The following is a 20,598-nucleotide window of genomic DNA, read 5'->3' as shown; positions in this document are numbered from 1 at the left end:
TGGTTTTTTTTTTCTTTTATGGACAGCCCCCTTCCTCCCCCTCCAGAATGAAAAAAAAAAAAAAAAAAAACAATGAGGGCAAAAGGTATTTGGGTAACGGTTAGATCTGCTCAGATTGTTGAAGGTGCAAACATGCAGCTGCAGTGGTCAAAACAAACAGGAGCCTCTGGGCAATCACAATCACAGCAGCAGCAAGATGGTGCAACCTTAAGTATATAACCCCCCCCCCCAGGTGCATTAAAAAAGATTGCACGTTTGATTTTAAATGGAGATTATTAATCATTATTATTGCTTATTTTAATAATTTCGGGTCACTTTGATTTAACTAATCAGCAGCTTTAATGTTAAATCATATCAAAGCTGGAGGAGGAGTGGGAAGCTTGTTTCACCCTCATCTCTACCCGCTGAAAACAACACCTCTCAGCAGAAAGCGCAGATTTTTATCAGGTGTTTTATTTTCGGTTTAACATTTATTTAAATCATTTTCCATATGAACACATCTGCGATTTTTTTTTTTTTTTTTGGTCCTCTGTAGTTCAAAGCTTATCTCTGGCCTTTATTAAGAAAAAAAAAGCGCAGAAGGATGTTTCCATTAGTGTTTTTTTTATGTCTTTGTTTTAACTGCCGCCATAAATAATAGAAATTATTATAATTATAATCCCAAAAATAATAAAATGCGTCAATGAGACTTCAAATGGATCAAATTAGTGTCCTGATCCAAAAAGAAAAAAAAAAAAAAGAAGAAAAATGTTTTTCTTCTCCTCGGTTATTGTCCAGGTGTGTCTCCTTCAGCGTACAGTTGTCCTCCGTCTCATTTCAGTCCATGCTGCGTCTCCTTGTGTCTCCTCAGGTCCACCTTCCTCTGGAAGCCTTTCCCGCACAGGTCGCAGCCGAACGGCTTATATCCGGTGTGTTTCCTGCTGTGCGTGATCAGGTTGGAGCTCTGGCTGAACGCCTTCCCGCAAACCTGGCATTTGTGTGGTTTCTCACCTGCAAAAATAAATAAATACATTTAGTAAAACAAACAAATAAATAGATGAGTTAAAAATAATTATTCTGATAAAGATGAGGCCAATGATCATGCTGGGATTAACTAGTTGGCCCCCAGAGTGTGTGAACCTACTGGGGGCCCCAGCTCACCTGTGTGGATGAAGGTGTGCTTCTTCATGTCGGACTTTTGGTGGAACCTCTTCCCGCAGTACTGACACGGATAGGGCCGCGTGTCCGAGTGGATGAGCAGATGCGTGGACAGCGTGGAGGAGCGCTTAAAACTTTTGCCGCAAATTTTGCAGTCGAAGCTTCTTTCCTGAAAATATAACAAATAAATAAAATAAGTCGCTATTTGAGGACATGCGCTGCAGGATGTGGTTTCTTTGACAGTGGTACCTGAGAGTGCACCGCTTTGTGCTGCTCCAGACTCACTGCGTGGCCAAACGTTTTGCCGCAGATGTCGCATGCGTAAGGCCTGGTTCCGCTGTGAGACCTGCGGACGTGGACCTCCAGACCGTGGGGGGTGGAAAACACCTGATCAGATGGGAAAATGCAACATTGAAGGAGATGATCCTGCAGAAAAGTGAGACATTTATGCTTTAAAGGTGCAGCTCTGACTGCGCTTTGAGCGCCTCTTACCTTACCGCACTTGACACACTTGTAAGCGCCGTTCAGGATGAGGTTCGGACAGAGAAGGCCCGGCGAGGCCTTCCCATCGGGCGCCTTCCTGTGCAGGCCCGCCTCAGGGAACAGCATCCTCCTGTAGTCCCCGTAAGGCTCCTCTGCCAGAGCGCGCTCTGCAAACACGGCCGGGTGGCCGCTCCGCTCTGCGTAAAGCGCCATGACTGCGGAGCTTGTGTCCACCTCCAGGCCCGGATGGACGCTCCGCTGCGTCAGGGGCCCGTGGAGCTCCAGCTCCAGTCCAGAGTAGCTGCTCCAAGCATAGGGCCGGAAAGGAACAGTGAAGCTCTGCGTTTCATCCAGAGGAGACAGCGATTTGTCTGAGTCAGCTGGAGGAGAACAGAGGAAAAGTGATCAAATCAGTGGGATAGGGGCCCTAAAGGGGTCCAGACATACCGAGATTATCTGATAATTACAGTCAGAAATTAAATATTATTTATGGTGGATTGATACAGAGAAATGTGCCTTAATTTAGACCAAGGAGAAAATATATCCTAAACTGAAATTATCTTAATTACAATGTTTTGATGAGATGGAAACACATCATGAGGATTTTTTTCTCTGTGTTTGTGTCAGTACCAGGGGACGCGGATGGGGACGGAGGCCGCCAGAAGTCCTCATAGTCCGGGGAACGAGCGCACAGACTATCGGCGCTGCTCAGCGGAGATCTGGGGGAGAAGTCAGCGGGATCCCCCTGATGGGAGGCCGGAGAGAGGCCGTACCTGTCCGCCGGGAGGTCTGCGTCCTCCTCCGGTATCTTATCTGCATCTGAGGTGGAACCGCGGAGGAATTAACGGGGTTTTCTCTATAAAACCATTTTATAAAAACTCTTCACATTTTTTTAGTTTTAAAGTAAAAACACTCAAAAATAAAATAAATAAATACAACCTGTTATTTTCCCTAATCGGATCGGATTAAATCATGTTTCTTGTTTTCATTCAATTCCAACATTTTCATAGAACTTCTATTGTTTTTATTCATGTTAAACTTTTATCATTTTTGTCCCTTTTCACTCATTTCTTACTGAGCAAAAAAAAAAAAGACAATATTTCAGTTAGTAATAAGATTACATTTGTTTGCGCCATTTAATTGCGCAACAAATCGTAAAATAATTACGTCCACCTCACATAAAATAATAAAACCAAGCCTGTAAATATCCATCCCATTGGTTCAGGATTAAAACACACCGCCCAGTTTGATCAGATCGGATCCAAATGACCGCTCTAGTTTTCTTCTAAATAATACCTGAGCAGATGTGCGCCAGAATGCTGTCCAGCCTGCTGTAATCATCCTCCAAGGTCCGTGGTTGGTGGTAGCTGTGCGCCTTCTTACTCTTCACCAGGAAGGAGCGGGGCATCTTTGGGGTTCAGAGCGCACAGGTTAATTAAAGGGGATCCAGCTGCTGCGTAGAAGGAGGAGACCTGATGGGCGCTGTCCTGTTTACAGATTTGATCTCAACCGGTGACATCCTGAGCGTTTTAAGAGGTTTCCCACATGACAACAGAGCATGCGCGCTGCTGCCGGCCCGTCTGCCAGGTGTCGCTCGGACAGGTGTCACCGAAGCTGCAGGGAGTTCGCCATCCTATCCGACAGGTAAGACGTAGACAGACTCAGTGGGGGGGCAGAGCTTCTGGTCACGACTCTTTTTTCTTTTTTTTCTTTCTCACCCACTCATCTCAGGGCTCCCCTCTGCAACATGACGCGCTGTTTCACCTCTGCCCTGCTTTGGCGACAATAATCTGCAGCCGGAATAAAACTGGATTTAAAGGTTAAAATTCACCTTTTTTCATTTCAACGAGCTGCGGATCCCCTGTAGAGCGGCGCATCAGTGAAGAGGAGCGATAAACGCTTTATCAACCTCTCACTTAGCCTACTCAATCAGCGAGAGGGAGGAGGAGGACGGGGGAAGGGGAAGAGGAAACGCGGAGGCGCGCCCACAGGGCGCACCGAAATTACATTAAAACGTAGTGGTAAACTAGAGAGGTGGGGGAAAATAAATAAATCTCACCAGACTACCTGTCTCTGTTCTAACTATTATTTCGCAGTGTCTGCAAGAAACTTTGGGTATGCTGCGTCACGCGCCTCTGCTCCATGCGTCATGACGCATGTTAAAAAATCAGAAAGTGGACGGATTCTGATTTTTAGGCAGATCGGAGGGAATAAACACACTTTAAACAATCTATCTGCTTAATGTCATTTTTTTTTTTTTACTAATAACGAAATATATCAGATAAACCGGATAATTCCGGTCAATCTGATCCTTCAGAGCTACAGTTGGGCCTTTATCTGCAAAAATGAGGGAGAGGAAATCAATCTGCAACGATTAGAGTCATCGTGTCATGAAGAAATGAAGCGATAAAAGCAGCAGCAGCGGCCGCAGCAGGGCCCCGATAGGAGGACGGCACAGGCTTGTGCAACTCTGGGGGGGCGAGAGAGACACAGCTAATAATCTGGATGGGACAGGGAGTTTAAGCGGGGGCCCCATTCTGCACCAGATTATTCAGATATTCTCAAATAGATTAAAATTTCCTAAAAAGAAAACAAGCGACAACAAAAACAGGTTTATAAACAATCAGGTTTGAGCTGCATTTAATCCAGGCTTTATAAGATAAACAAAAAATGAAAATCTTTTTGCATATTTTTTATTTTTAATATTGCAATACAGATTTTAAATGACAGAAAATGTTAATTTGAAGAAAATGCATCTTTTTGTGCATCTATTTAAGCATATTTAATAACTTTAACACAATGTTTTCATGTTAGCAGAGAAGGAAACCTAAAACTTGTGTTAGAGTAATTAAATATGCTTAGATGCAAGTAAGGGATGCATTATTTTTATCAGTAATATTTTTTTTGTTGCATTTATACTAAAAACAGTCCAGATTGCGCCTGACACATGAAATATAATATTTCAATTAGCAAAAAAAAAAAAGAAAAAAGAAATCAATCAGGAAATGTATCTATTAATACCTTCAATTGAAAAATATTGATGCAGACACGATCAAATGTTGTACCACCCTCTGATAGATTACCCTCTGGGTGGAGAGCCATATTGGCCCATATTAACAGCTTCCTTTGACTGCAGTTTGTTAATCCTTCAATTTTGGATCAAAAATCCAGTTTGGAGGTTAAAGCTTTGAATGAGCACATGTTCCACAGAGGGCCTCAACTATTTTATTTTCTCTTAACCTTTTTTTGTCATTTCTTTTTGTTCTAAATTAATTTATAAGACAAAAAGCAAATATTTATGGTGCCGCTTGAGAGGGCAGAATGGCTCAGGAAATGCAGTCATCCCAAGCAGGAAATACACAGACTATAAATCTATAAATGCTCTCAATTTGTTTAGATCATTTTTTCCCCTTAATCATTGTTCTCATGGTGATTTATTTCTAATTTCCCATTCCTTTTCCCCGCTTCAGTTAAATTCAGCTTTCAATCGCTTCTTAAATGTGAAAAACACCCAAATGATTCATGTCTTCCAGAGGTCTGTCAGTCTGTGATTTGAAGGCACGCTCTTGGAAAAAAAAACTGCCTCCATCTAATTTAATTTTTCACATTTAAATTAAAGCCTCAACTCATTTAAAAATGATTAAACACGTAAATTAAAGTGGATATTTTGATATTGGATTTAATCTTAAGTTGCGTTCAGAGGATTCTGGGCTACATTTTCAGCCAGAGAGGAAAAAAAAATCACCTTCATTAGGTTTTAATAAGATACAGAGCTGGGTTATTTCTCGGTGCCAGAGGAGAGCTGCTCTTAAAATGTGGTTTTGTGCATGAAAAAATTAGAAGCGGGGCTGCAGCTCTGGAAACCGCGACAAATCACTTCCTGAAAGCAGACAATCTTAGCGAGAATCTTGAGAGGAAAAGACGCTTTGAGATGAAAAAAAAAAAAGTGCATGTGTGATCAGTCAGCTGTAGGCTTTTTTTTTTTTTCAATAAATCTGCTGCAGACATTAAAACACACATCAGAGAGAAGAAGTTATCAAACATTTTATTATGAACCTCATCACTTCTCTTACAAGTGCAACAATCTCATGTAGTCCGTCCAGAGTGAGCGAGTGCTTCATAGTGTTGCCTGTTTCTGCAGAAAGTTAGTGTTCATTGCACACATCCAGCTGTTCCCTTGGTGCTCATCTCCTGCAGATTTGACTCCATCTCCTCTATCATGCAAACCAAATAAATCAAACAACAGATTTGACTCATGTTTGACTCATCTGCAGATGCACCAAATGCAGCCAACCATGCTGATGACCCTGCCTGCACTTGTTTAGCTTTTATTTCCATGTTTCCTTCTCAGAACGTAACAAGCTGAAAGGTTTTTATGATGCACCCCCCCACACACACAATAATCCATCTCCTTTATCATATATAACTTATGTCCCTTCTTTATTTGTACAACATATCTAAACATCCGATATGCAATATTAAACATGTTTTCAAGTAAAAAAAATAAGGAAAAAATAAACACATTTACATATCTACATGTTTGCGGATGTCACACTGACCAATCCGTGCAGGGTGCGACGCAGAGACGTTAATCGGTCGGACAGAAGCAGCTTTGATACCAGGCTCCGACAAACATCGTCTGATACATTTACGCTCTCACACACACGCTCACACACACACACGCATTCGTACGGTTCTGCCCCTGCATGATGGAAGTAACGGTAGCGACAGCATCGATGTAGTCTTGTTAGTAGTTTATAAAATCCTTTAAAAAATATAAAACAATGTTGGATGAAGTGTGGAATACAGGATAAAATGTTTATTGCACAGTCTCTCTTTCTGTGTTGTACCCAGATGAGCCCCCGGCCCCCCCGTGTCCTTGTAGAGTTTGGTACGATCTGCGCCGTTCGATTCTCTGCGGAGGTCCTGGTTTGACCTCGGCTGTGTCAGTGGGGCCAACGAAACAAAACAAAACTCCTGCCAAATAAAGCTCCAAGTTTGATTCAAAAGATATGAAATGATGGGTTTGCTTTTTTTGGAAAACCAAATGTCTGAAATGGCTGTGAGAAGCACGCTCTGCCCCCCCCCCCCTCACACCGTGGTGGACTTGCTCTGAGGCACAGAGAGCCGCAGCGATTCCCCATCCTCCTCTTCCTCACTGTCCGTGTCCTCCAGCTTGGGGTGCAGCTTAATACGACCTCCGCTCCTCTGCAGGAGGTTCTGGTTCTGCAGGTTGGTGTTCTTTGCTCCGTCGTCATCAGAGGACTGGTAAGACTCACTGACACCCATATAGTGATTAACGATGTGGATCCCATCGAAGGTGGACTTACTGACCAAGCCCTTCTGTCCTTTCAAGCAGCAAATCTGGAAAAAGAAGAACGTGAATGTTAATAATCTATAACCTGAGTATCAATGAAAGCTGCAGGTGGACGGTAAGACGGCATCAAGCGACACTTAAAACATGAATCAGACATATTGAGTCACACCGGGCAACTTCAACAGGTGAGAGATGGATAAAAACAAGAGAGGAGAGGAAACCAGTACAGTGCTGCTCAGATAGTTTCATTCACTACTCGTCATGCACTGGAAAAAATGAAATCCGAATAAGTAATTTCCTCTTAAATAAGTGCATTTGATCTTGAATTGAGGAGGCAATCAAGCACTTTGCAAATGGAACAAAAAAATTTACATTTAAAATAGGAAAAAAACAATTGCACTGTATTATTTCAAGCGTACAACGGAGTATTAGGGCCAGGCTAGAGATTTTTTTTCTTCTATTTCGAGAATAAAGTCGTAACATTACAAGAATAAAGTCGCAACGAGAATAGTAATAAAAGTACGAGATCAAAGTCGCAAAATTATGTAAATAAAGTCGTAATATTACGAGAACAAAGTCGCAACGAGAATAGTCATAAAAGTACGAGATCAAAGTCACAAAATTATGTGAATAAAGTCGTAATATTACGAAAATAAAGTCGCAAAATTTCTAGAATAAAGTCGCAACAAGAATAGTCATGAAATTACAAGATCAAAGTCGCAAAATTATGTGAATAAAGTCGTAATATTACGAGAATAAAGTCGCAAAATTTCTAGAATAAAGTCGCAACAAGAATAGTCATAATTACGAGATCAATGTTAATTAAAGATTATTACGAAAGCTAAACACAATAATGAATGCATTTTGACAACCGTAGCAATATGTGATAAGTTAAATTTGGAACTTTGTATGAACTAAGCTAACGTTAGCGTCACTGTTTACTCTAAGGAAAGTGGCTTGAATGAACTATTAAGAGTAATGCTGGCAGATTCTGACTTCAAGTAGAGAAAGGGGTTTTTGTTTTACAGAATTTAAACCAGGTGAAGCTAAAACTGCATCTTAGATCGAGGATATTCACAGACAAAAGATTTAATATTTATAATAAATAGACTTTATATTATTTATAAAGTTTTGGCTCAAATACTGCCCTGAGGGGGTTATTAAATGGCATGTTTAAGAGAATGTATATTCCAGTTGCATATTTTTTTTAAACACACACAAAAACACAAAATGAAAAAATTAATACCGTATTTTCACGACCATAAGGCGCACCGTACTAAAAGGCGCAGTCTCAGTTATGTGTCCCATTTCTGTATTTAACACACACATAAGGCGCACCGGACTATAGGGCACGTTTTTTATATACAGGTACATGTCCTCTACTACCTTTAAATACCTCTACTGCGTATTTAAAAATACAGCGGGGGCAAAACTGAGTATGACTGTGCTTTATTCATGTATTTATTACAAAGTATTAATCAAACCTGGGAGCTGGCCGTGAGACAGACACATCGCAGATGACACAGCGCTGTGATCACTCCTAAATTAACTTAAAATCCTGAAACCTGCCGACGGAATATGTTCGCTTTTATTACCGGTATCCTGGTGCCTGCAGTTTAAATTATTTAGATGAAAAACACCTGCCAGCCACCGCGGTGAACCCAGAGGCTGCCCAGCCTAGAGGCTGCTGTTGAACTGATTTCTACTGTCGGCGCACCGCCGGTATGTGGGGGCGCCCGGCGCTGCCTTCCACTTATCCTGAAACTGTGGTCTCCGTCTGTCATCCACCGCTCCCACGCCGCTCGCAGCCTTACTTTGAACGGCCGCTTCACACCGATGTCGAGCGGTTGAAGTTCCTTTGTCAGACCCCCGTGATAACGGCGAGCACAGCGTTCATTTGATTCACCTTTTTTTTCCACATCGGCTGTGAGATGGGCACGCATGGAGTCACAGATTAACAGCGATGGTGATGCGTGGAAAAAAACCACCTGGTCTCCTCACATACACCTGCCTCAGCCACGCTTTCATCATCTCCTCATCCACCCAGCCTTTTTCATTTGCGTTAATATCATATGTCATCAGAGCGCTGTGTCTGTCTCGCTGTCAGCTCCCAGATCAGCTTCTCTGATTGGTTGATGCGGCGCGTCCAGCAGCAAAACTTCAATTTTTCCATCTCGAGCAGCAGCGCGTTGGCGGTGCGTCAGATACTTAAACGCTCCCGAGGCGCTGCGGCTGCTGCTCAAAACGCGCTGCAGGACCTTTTGCTGCACCTATACGCGCGTCAACCATTGACTTTGCATGTAAACTCGCTGCTTCTGCTGCGCCTGCTGGGTCCGGTTCACACCGATGTCGAGCGGTTGAACAGCGAGCACAGCGTTAATTTGTTTCACCATGTTTTTCACATCAGCTGTGAGATGGGCACGCATGGAGTTACATATTAACAGCGATGGTGGATGAGTGGAAAAAAAACACCTGGTCTCCTTACATTCAGCCACTCTTTCATCATCTCCTCAATGAGGTGGTCTCAAAAGTCGCAGTTACAACACACATAGGGCGCACCGCACCAAAGGGCGCACCGCACATTTTGAGGGAAAAAAAAGACGTTTAATTGCGCCTTATAGTCGTGAAAATACGGTAATCACATTAACAGTTGTAATGAGTGACAAGCTGGGTATGAAGTGCCGGAATACGATGAAGTCTACAGGAATGTAGAGCTGAGTTAATGTGACAAATGGCTGCATGGGAGATCGTCCATGATGCTTTATTTAGGAGCTTAGAGAAATGGCTGTTTATCGGAAATAATCATGCAGAAATTATACGTTATAAAACTTCAAAAACATTGTTTTTTATTTTTATTTACTTACCAAATGCAAAAAATATTAAATTGATTATAAAACTAAACCATGAAGCTTCATGGTTTTCATCAGATTTTGTATCGAAAGTCCCCCTTTAGAGAAGATTCCAGATACTCTGAGCAAGAGGAGCATTTAGGACTGTCTCCATGACCAACAGGTTCACATCCAGTCAATGAGGTTGAAACATACTGTGGGTCACGTAGCACAACTGAAACCACTCACCTTGATCAGCCTGCCATGGAACAGACAGACATGTAGGAAGAAATGTGTTCAGAGCACAGTAAAGCAACATACAGCAGAGAAAATAATAGCACCTGCTGCAGCGACAGAAAGGAAGTCATGAGGTGGGTGATCTCAGTCAGAAATTCCAGATATAAGAGATAAAATTAGGACTGTAACTGTGGTGCTCTTTCAGGGTTGGTAACAGCAGAGACTAACAAGGGCTAACTTGATTCCTAGCAGCGACATGCTAGAAATCAAAGAATTCAAAACAAAAAGCAAAGAGGGGAAATGACTCCAGCTGTACAGTCTCTGCTTTGAAGCGTTTTTAGAGCCAGTCATATCAGTCTGACAGAAAACACAACAAAACAGTTCTGTTAATGCAGTGAGAATAAAAAGAATGAATAAATGAAGACATACATCATTTAGGCTAATTGATCAGGGGTGATGCCTTATGCTGATGCAAGTTTGTGACTATTTTCACACCATGAAACAGTTCCCTATGCTAAGGCACGGTGGTGACAAATAACAACATGAAAGGTGCTAGTGCTAGTCCCCTCATCAACGAAATCATAATTTTGTGAAGAGGAATATATTAAATGGCTTCCCTCTGCAGTCATTTACAGCGTTACAAAGGAGATAAAAAGATTCTTTAGACTTCATTACTGTATTATCTGATAATGATCTGCTAAAGTTAAATCTTCATACAGGGAGGAGAACTGCATTAAAGTAATTTTGAAGAATACTAAAGAGTGTTCAGAGAGGACAGAGTTGTGAGGAAATGCTCATTTCTTAACAGACAATGCCATATGTCAGCACAAGGTCCAAAGTATGAAGATGAGAATGTGTGGGACTCTGCACATTTTGAACAAAGCCAATAGAGTGTACAATAGCATCAAAGGCTGCATTTAAGCTATCACCTTCAATGTCAGGATGAATGTTTAAATTACTATACTATAATGGCCATGTCAGTACTCGATAATAAATCACATAAGAACTGTGAAAATTGATCTAAACAATGAAAACAAGGACCTGGAGGACGATACAAAGTTACAAAAAGGAGAGGTTTTGTTGCTTTGCACTTTGGATAAGGGAAACCAAGGGTTAAATGGTTTCTGCTCAGGTCTGGCAGAAATTATGGGCTGTATGTAAACATGGTAATAAAAAAAAATGTAGTGAATCACTCCTCAACACACTGTTACATTCTAATACATGGTGGCGGCAGAGTAGTGCTGCAGGAATTCATTTGTGTGACGGGTGCAGCCAAAACCGGTGAGAGTTTAAAGGGAGATGGGCAGAGCTAATTTAACGGGGAAAGACTCTAAGAAAACCTGAGGTGAAAGGACTGAGATTTGGGACTAAGGAACCGCGTCGCCTCGCAACCGTGAAACAAGTCCAGGGTTTCTGAGGACATAGTCATTTCTAGAGGTACGAGCGCTTCAGTGCTGCAGGACTTTAACTTTCTGATGTTAGGTCCCTACGTCCGCTCTGATGAGCTCGGTAGAGAGCTTCAGAGTTAACTTAAAACGTGCAGGGCATGTTTTTGATGCAAGCGGTGTGCTCAGTGGATTCCGCACAGGAAGTGTCTGGGTGTAGTTAACACTTCTACCAACCAGTGAGGCTTAAAGCAACAAAAAAAAAAAGATAAAACTTGACAAGCTGCATCAAAGAAGTGGCACCAACACCCCATCTGATCATCACCCCAACCATAAAGACATCCTGGGTAAAGAAAAGAAAACAAAAGCACACTTGATTGGTGATGATGTGGCACCTAATAAACACGAACCTCCTGTTTCAGCTCTGCTATCTGGTCTTTGAGGTCTCTGATGTACTGGCTGGAGTCAGTGTGGTTCAGCTGCCCTTGGACCTTCCCTTCTTCTTTCTGTTGGGAGAGGAGAGGTTAAGGTCAAACCGAATGATTCTGGCCTCGGTGCAAACATTTGCTAGGAACTGAGACACCCTGCAAGAATTTTCATGTCTGTTAGGAAATTCTGCATGCTTGTTCTGAATGAGCCTCCTGCCACCGTCTAAAGCATGGGGTGCAGATTTGTGTGGCGGGTAACCAAAGTCACAGATGTGTGTGGGGGAAAACGGCAAACTGTATGAACGGTGCTTGGCTTCCTCCTGAGGCCCTGGGGATGGGGCCGACTGTCGGCCCCAACAGTTAAACAGCCCATGTGATCACCCTCCTCGCTAAAAACACCTGCAGCCATTTAATGCAAACCTCAACATTCAATCCGGTTCAACCTTCGCTGCCACACTCAAGCTCTGAGCTAAAATAGGAAGGAGAGGTAGAGAGATGAGGTTGGCCAACACACCGAAATAAAGATATGATCCTCAACTCCTTTGTGTTGGGGGGGGGGGGGGGGGGGGGGGGGGGGGGTGGAGCTTAGGTTTGTGGGTCCCTAAAGAGTTTTTTTTTTTTGTTGTTTTTGGGTCAAAACAAGTGGGTTTATTCCAAGAAACATTTGTTTTTGAGGTTAAGCAGCTCCAAAACACTGCAACGAAAATGGCAGGCAGTTAATATGACTTCCTCCTGTTCAGCTGTGTGCATCAGCAGGTGTCGGCCCGACGTCCAGAGAAGAAACCCAAAAACAAAACAAAACACGATCATGAAATCTATTTTCAAAACCAGAAGTTTTACAAAGTGCAATTATTTCCCTGTATGGTAGATTACTGGCCTTATATTAAGTAGATTTGTCTCAAAAGATGAATAATCCAAAAGAACCAGCTTCTGCTTAGTATATAAATCTGAAAACCTCAAAAACGCTTTGTGATTAGATCTAAGATGGCAAGACTTGGTTTTGAAGTGTGAAGCCTCCTTTCAAAACATGTGCAATGCAGAAATTAAAAGATAAGCCATTTTTTTCTTGAAATAAGCCACTTTAGCTTGATCTGAGTAGACAATTTGCATTAAAAAAATCTTTAAGAGAAAATACTGATCTTTATTGTAGATCATCTCATTTACCTGCTTAAATTAGGGAGAAGCACATTTAAGAGATCAGTTTAAATGAGCCGTGGACCAAACTGAACATCCTGTCAGCATCACATCCTCAGCAAAAATAAAATACGCACACATCTCATTACTAAATCACATCTACAAATTTACCATGAAATCTATTTGAGTCCTTTTCAGTGCAGGTTTTCTGACACTTTTCTTCCACCGTAGTGGTGAGCGGGTTAAGCTGGGTCTAAAGGAGGCATTAAAAGGGAATGTGTGATACTTCACAGCAGTGGTGTTGAAGCGTACGATTTTTTTTTTTTCATTTGATGAGAGCAAACCGTTCATCCATCCTCCATCCAACAAAACAGAGTTACCCATAAACAAAAACTGCTTCATATCTGGATAACAGCAGCGAAAAAACCAATGCAGAGCCAACATGGAGAATGTCTAAAATCTTTTTTTTTTTTTTGCACAAATCTCTGAGCATATCATAGAAACCTCAAAATAAACCATGCATGCCACCTTTGGTAGAGCTTCGGCTTGAAGATGAGAAACCACTTCCTATCAGACCAGAAGACAGTGAGGCTGTGGCGTGCAGAGGCGATGGCTGCAGGGGTAATCGACCTGTTAACCGTTTCAGAATCCAAGCTTCACCGACGGTTTCTGTTTGCCGTCTACTGAACTCATGGCTGCAGGATTATTGGGATGAGCCAGATGTTTGATGTCGCTGCTGCCTGATCCTTCACATGTGAACTGAGCTGGAAACCATCAGCAGAGAGTGAAACCAACCACTGATAAGGGGAACGTTTTTTCAACTTAAACTTCTTTAAGATTTACACCATTTATACTCCACAGCTTAAAAAGCAGGTAACCAAACCACAGACCAAGAAACTTAACATACAACTCTGATTTAAATCCCTGCTCAGCACAGAGGAAAAAGCCACTACAAGAACAGGCCTCATCGGATTTTTAGTTTCTGTTTATAAAATAGAGAAGGACTGAGGTGTAAATAAAGTTAAAAGGCTTCTTAATGTTATCGACACACTCCGCTATGAGTTCATTACGTAGATTGGGTGAAGTATGAGGGCGGGAGTGAGTGTTCTGTGTTGGGTGTTCTTTTTTTTTTTTTTTTCTCTATCACCTAGTAACCAAACCACAGACCGCATTGTGCGCGCGCCCGAGGACGAGAACAGGGGGAAGGTTTTCTTTTTGCCGGAGTCATACTTATAAATAGCTTGGTTTTTTGAGTTTAAAAGATAAAAAGAGATGAACAGAAGCGTGCAGAGCATCCCGATAGCCTTTAAAATAAAATAAAAAACCTCTTAGTCTTAACTGTTTACACCTCGGCTTATTGTAGAATCGAGGTGGTTTGAAATCCTGTTAAACTAAATATAAACTTTAAAAATAAGACCCGCCCAGGCTAGTGGAAAGTTAACCTTCGATAAACGGCAGGTTGAAGGATGGCTGAGATGATACTGGAACAAAAAAAATAACTTTAGTTTCTTCTTATTTTTACTTCTTTGGTCACATTTGTTGTCAAATAGATAAACAATAACCACAGTTAATAAATAAAAAAATCGTTTATCAATCAAAGATTTCCAAACTAAGCCAACCAAACTTTTTAGAAAGAAGCAAAGATCTAATCTAGCTGCTGTTTGAGGGTCTCTGCGCCACAAAGCAGATCTCAATCCTCTCCTTTGGGCTGAGTTATAACCGCATAAAAGAAACACAAGCTTTTTAGAAAAGACAGCATATTAGCCTGGAAAAGAGCTGATAATGGAAACGGGTTAAAACCAATCGGATAACTACCAGTGTTGGGCACGTTACTTTGAAAAAGTCAGTTATAGTTACTTCTCCCAAAAAGTAAATGAGTAACTAACTGAGTTACTCCACAATAAAAGTAACTAGTTACTAGTAAAAGTAACTATTGCGTTACTTTTGCGTTTCTCACCCTCACCACCCAGCCCCCACCTTCTCACCGTGTGTTTCCAAAGCCAGCTGAATAGAGCGGACGACAAAGACAAGAACCTGCAGAGTTTTGCTTTTATTGCAGCTTAAAGTAAATGACATCGGGGGCAACGCTATCTGATGGGCCTATAAACCCAGTCTGTCCGTCCGTCCATCCATCCATCCATCCTTAGATCGTTCACGCTCTCCGTAGTTCCCCTGTGGTGCGAGCACAGCGTGGCTGTTACGCGCCTTTAGCAAGCATGCGCGTTTCCTGTCGCTTGCGCGGTGAATCGTGCCGCCTGCGCTGTGTGCAGATGCAGGGGAAACTATCTGATGGGGAAACGCAGCTCGCTGGAGTCCTCCTCTCTCTCCATCTCTCTGTGCGTTAACACCCATAACAGCCAATCTCATCCTCCCCTCTCTCATGACAAGGCGCGCACGAGTCCCATCATGAAAAAAGGTTCATTGTGCGACCTGAGTAACGTGCAGTCGGCAATGGTAACTGCGTTATAGTTACATAAAGTGTAATAATTTTGATTACTCGTTACTAAAAAAAGGTAACGGCGTTAGTAACGCCATTACTCTCATCACTGATAACTACGGACAGTGATGCAAAAACAGAAAGAAGATCGATTAAACAACCTCTCTAGGAACAGAAATGCTCTGTTGATTAACGAAAAAATGAGACCAGCAGGAGAAATGTGGCTGTCTGTAAATAAGAAAAGAAAAAATCTGAAGCACAACAGAAAAAAAGCAGAAAGGTAAAAAACAAAAAACAAAACAAAGAGTCTAAACTTTAATCTAAATAAGTTGAAGGGAAAAATCCTGAAACAGCTTCTAAATGAGCAAAAACTGTCTGCAAAGAAAAGTGGATTTCAGTTCCTTCACAGCGACCATGAGACTCATAACCAGTTACAAAACAACAGCATAAACAAACAGTTTCACCAGTGACTGTTTCACATAAGGCCTGACTGGTCGGCTGGATTTTTTATTCTTCAAACTACATTTTGCATTTCATGATACTTAAATTTTACTTTTGTTTGTCAGATTAAAAATTCAGCCAAAACATGATAAAAAAGACTTGCTTCCATTAGAGAAATTATTCATTAGGCGAACCATAAGCAGCAGGAAAACATCCCTCTCTAAGATATCTAAATGCAATTTACAAAAAACACAACCGGCGTCTTTTGCAAAGGAGCTACAGGAAAAGTAATCTGACAGTGCTGCTGCAGCATTCCTGACGTCACAGGGTTTCACTGCAGCCTCAGAAAATAACACTTATCAGAAGCCGCATCATGTGGGGCAGAGAGCAGAGAGGATGAACAATTTAGAAGAAAGAGGGGTGAAGAAGGGTTCTCTGGCCACAGAAAGCACAGCTGAAACCAAAACTACAGTCATTTCTGGAGCAAAACTGTACAACTATTAGAAAATATCATTAAAACGAAGACTAAATCTCATCTGTGCAGAAACCAGAGGAGCACCTTTTATTAAAAGCAAGCAGGTTTTCTGAAGAAATGGCTGCCTTTAACCTGTGAAATGATTACATCAGCAACCCCTAACAGTTTGCAGCCTTGTGCACTCTGAAAAGAAAATGCAACTCTGACTTAAATGAACCGCAACAAATGTTAACAAGTTATTAAATCAAGTTAATTTTTTAAGTTTAAAGGTTGATAAGTTGGCCAAACATCTTTCATTCACTTGTTACCAGTTGAAGCAGTTCATTTCAGTGTAGATCTTAAAATATATGGAGAATAATGGTAATGCAAATGGGTTAAAACCAATCGCATTACTACGGACAGTGATGCAAAAACAGAAAGAAGATCGATTAAACAACCTCTTTAGGAACAGAAATGCTCTGTTGATTAACGACAACATGAGTCCAGCAGGAGAAATGTGGCTGTCTGTAGAGAAAAAATCTAAAGCACAACAGAAAAATCAAAAGCAGAAAGGTAAAAAAAACAAAAAACAAAGAGTCTAAACTTTAATCTAAATAAGATAAAGGGAAAAATCCTGAAACAGCTTCTAAATGAGCAAAAACTGTCTGCAAAGAAAAGTGGATTTCAGTTCCTTCACAGCGACTATGAGACTCATAACCAGTTACAAAACAACAGCATAAACAAACAGTTTCACCAGTGACTGTTTCACATAAGGCCTGACTGGTCGGCTGGATTTTTTATTCTTAAAATATACGGAGAATAATGAGGATCTAAGGAGTTCTGATCCTCTAGCAGTTTATACTTCTGCAAAGGTGAACTGCTGACTGCGTCTGAGCTGCTGCATTTTAGTACTGCAGAAATGTTTTTCTCCCTCGGGTGTAAAACAGGTGACACTTCTGATCTGCTAGCCACATCGCTGCTTCATCAGACTTTCTGTTTTGCAGCCACTCAGGGTCATGCTGTGCATGTCCTGTGGGCTAACTGCAGCAAAAACCCCTTTTGTCTCTCAAGAAATTAGCTTCTTCTTTACCAGTGTGCGAAATACCTTTCATTATTTGGAGGGGTCCCAATCTCCCGATTGTTGCGCAATACCCATCTAAATTTTCTCAATATGCAGTAGGCCTATAACATTTCAAACTCAAAGTCAGCTTTAATGTCAATTCTTCAGATTCACCAGACATACAAGGACTGGAGAGGACGTTCGTTTCTCATTCACCAACAGTGAAACCGATAAAGTGCACAGGCACAACAGATAAGATCAGTTCCTAATACTGAAATTTAAACATTCAATTTCACAGTAAAATATAAAATGTACAATAATATAAAATATGCTATACTTATGCTAGTGCAAAAAGGCAGATGGTAATGGCAGCAGAAAAATTATTATTATTACCAATTATGTAAGTAGCTTGAGGGGGGCTCAGCTTCCTGACAGCTTGGTGGATGAAGCTTTCTGTGAATCTGGTAGAGCGGGCAAGAGCCTGAACAGACAGTCAGTCTATGAAAACACACACAAAGACTGTCTGTCTCTCTGTCTCTCTCTTTCATGCACGCACATGTCCTGCTTTAATCCAGTTTCTGATGAATGGAAATGTCCAGAATTGTCCAGAGGAGGTCCGTTGAGGTCCACAAACAAGAGTGAAGACCTGCTGTCTTCGTACAATCTGTTCCGCTATTAACTGCGGAAAAGCCCATGGCTAATTTGCATACGCGAACAGGATTGGCTGGCTCCACTTCACAAAAAACAGAGCATATTTGTGAATAAAGGTTTTGAATTTTAATACTGGACATGTTGTAAAAAACATTTTAGTGACCATTAGCGACAAAAAAATTATTTATGTCCTGCCCTCATTCTTAGCTGAGCAGGTAGATAACCATCATTTCCAATAACCACACTATAAGCCTTTTCTTTGGATTTATTGGCTGGTATAGATGGATGAATGAATGGTAAAACTGCAACAAAGAAATAATGTGCATAAGTCTTTGTGTAAACAGGCACAATTTCAAATAAACAGGCATAATTCTCCTAAATAATAAACTCAACATATTCCCTGAATATGTACAGAAACACATAATGACACAAACAACATGATAACATTAGCTGCTAGCTAGCAGCATCGCTAACGGCTAGTTAGCGCGTATGCTAGCGGCTAGTTAGCGCGTATGCTAGCGTCTTTTTAAACTTCTGTTCTCGGTGACCTTTCTTGCAATAAACCTCCAAACACATCATGAAACATAGTTCTATATGTACATAAACGAAATACACCCTTCACATCAAATTACATGCTGTACTGGCCAAAAACGCAGCACAGTGAGAACAGATTTAGCTATGCAGCGTTTACTCGTTAAACAGGAAGACACATGCTGCTCGACTTCCGGTGCTTTCAAAATAAGACTATATCAAATATTATACATAAGAAAGCTTATAGTATATAACTTAGAAACAATATGTAAATATGAGCAATGGCTCCCTAAGGAGCCAGAACATTTTATCAAGTGGGAATGCTTATGCATTCCCACTTATTGTTTTTCTGTTTCTCTTTATTATTATTATTATTATTATTATTATTATTATTATTATTATTATTATTATTATCAAGTGGGAATGCTTATGCATTCCCACTTATTGTTTTTCTGTTTCTCTTTATTATCAAGTGGGAATGCTTATGCATTCCCACTTATTGTTTTTCTGTTTATATTCAAGTGGGAATGCTTATGCATTCCCACTTATTGTTTTTCTGTTTTTCTTTATTATCAAGTGGGAATGCTTATGCATTCCCACTTATTGTTGTTCTCTTAAAATTTTTCTGACTCTAACTAGTCCCGCAGTTTTCCACCGATTTCAACAATTTTGGTATCAAAACGTTCAGCTTGTTCAGGAGAATTGTGCTATGTCTTTTGGTAAAGATATTTTTTGTAGTTTTCGCGATATTCAACTTTTTCTGCGATTTTTTTGTCCCATTGAAATGCATGTAGAATTCTTAGATTTCAGCAAAATTCAGCTAAAACTTCATCATCTTTGACCTTTAACTACTTCAGCATACTTTCAGCTAGAAACACCATTCAACTTTTAAAATGTTTCCGTATCTTTCTGCTATTACTGTTTAACTCGGCTTTCAGCTAACTTTTACAGTTTTGCTTCAGTGAAGCTTCAAACTTTTAAACAATTTTTACAGATTTTCAAATTTATAATGGAAGTCTATGGACGGAATGTTCAGCTGCTAGTGTGCCACTCTAGCGTTTTCAAACATTTCACTCATGCCGAACAGCTTCAACTCACTCGCTCATTTTTTACTCTATCTAGATAAATTTTACATCAAAACGTAGGGATTTTTGTCAGGATTCAGGAAATGTAACCCTCATTTGTGTGGGATTTACAGTTTTCCAACAGTTTGGCCCAGACCACGAAGAAGTCCACACTTCCCCCATAGAAATCCAATGAGAGCTCTCTGAAAATCCGAACTGAAAATAAAAAAAAACAGATTTTTTCGTATCGCTCCCATTCTGGAACCATTCGACCTAGCAACATGAGCCTTGTGCAAGTTGTTCCTCAGACCTTCCTAGCACTCACATTGAAGGAAGTGTGTCGATATCTTTTATCGTTTAGCTAGGAAAAAGGTCTGTTCGGGGGTAACAAATCTGTCCGAACCCCAAAATCAAGATTTTGACAATTATACACTTTTTTACATCGTCACCACGCCTAGACCAAATATTGTAGAAATATGAAAGTTACACCAGTTGTAGTCCAAAGATTGCCGACGCTCACGGTGAAAGAATTTTTTGAATACCTTTTACGGTTTTGGCTCACCGCTCGTTTGTTCGCAGGGAAAGTTTTGCTTTTGAGAGTTCTGCTCTACCATTGAGCTGCATGTTATTTAATGAGACCAGCAGGATTTACAAACCTTTATATTTCTCCTTCCCATTAAGGCTGTGAATGAGCTACATCCATGAAAGTTACCACAATCGGAGACAAAGGATAGCTCTCGCTTAGACTGAAATAATTTTTTAGATACCATTTACGGTTTGTCTTCGGCACCTGTTTGTTGGGAGCTGCTATTCCCATTCACAAAAGCCTGAGAACAAAGGAACGAAAGTGAAGCGCATGTCTCATTTTCACTGACAGGCTCGTTAAGCGTCGTCAAGGTAACCGTGCTTCAAAGAGATTTTACCTCCACCACTTTAAACCGCACATTTTAATCTAATGGAGGGAGACAACACTGATTTAACATTAGGAAGTGGATACAATATGTATACTGA

General features: G+C 41.0%; 1 protein-coding gene and 1 long non-coding RNA gene across 3 annotated transcripts; both read right to left on the bottom strand.

Moving 5' to 3' along the window:
* Positions 1-605: 605 nt before the first annotated feature.
* gfi1ab (growth factor independent 1A transcription repressor b) lies at positions 606-3,720 on the bottom strand. Its single transcript, XM_038269509.1, has 6 exons — positions 2,917-3,720; positions 2,251-2,439; positions 1,630-2,000; positions 1,387-1,524; positions 1,141-1,306; positions 606-990 (listed from the first exon to the last, which is right to left on the bottom strand). The coding sequence occupies exons 1-6, from the start codon at positions 3,026-3,028 to the stop codon at positions 812-814; spliced, it is 1,155 nt and encodes a 384-aa protein (XP_038125437.1). The 5' UTR covers positions 3,029-3,720; the 3' UTR covers positions 606-811.
* A 1,927-nt stretch (positions 3,721-5,647) lies between these two features.
* On the bottom strand, positions 5,648-17,758 carry LOC119772808. Of its 2 annotated transcripts, none has more exons than XR_005279310.1 (3): positions 17,735-17,758; positions 11,798-11,893; positions 5,648-6,984 (listed from the first exon to the last, which is right to left on the bottom strand). It is a non-coding gene; the product is annotated as an uncharacterized LOC119772808 (long non-coding RNA). The 2 variants fall into 2 exon arrangements; XR_005279309.1 differs by lacking the exon at positions 17,735-17,758 and adding an exon at positions 13,478-13,806.
* Between the last annotated feature and the right edge of the window lie 2,840 nt (positions 17,759-20,598).

Source organism: Cyprinodon tularosa, unplaced genomic scaffold (assembly GCF_016077235.1).
Source record: "Cyprinodon tularosa strain WSP-4 unplaced genomic scaffold, ASM1607723v1 ctg1199, whole genome shotgun sequence".
NCBI classification, from domain to species: Eukaryota; Metazoa; Chordata; class Actinopteri; order Cyprinodontiformes; family Cyprinodontidae; genus Cyprinodon; species Cyprinodon tularosa.
This window is presented reverse-complemented; position numbering and strand designations above follow the sequence as displayed.

What these genes read in the sequence shown, in the direction of transcription:
- gfi1ab (XM_038269509.1), bottom strand. Translation starts at nt 3,028, where the DNA reads ATGCCCCGCTCCTTCCTGGTGAAGAGTAAGAAGGCGCACAGCTACCAC. An exon ending in ACAAAGCGGTGCACTCTCAG is followed by an intron (nt 1,307 to 1,386) that starts GTACCACTGTCA and finishes TTATATTTTCAG; the next exon opens with GAAAGAAGCTTCGACTGCAA. An exon ending in GCACACCTTCATCCACACAG is followed by an intron (nt 991 to 1,140) that starts GTGAGCTGGGGC and finishes TTATTTTTGCAG; the next exon opens with GTGAGAAACCACACAAATGC.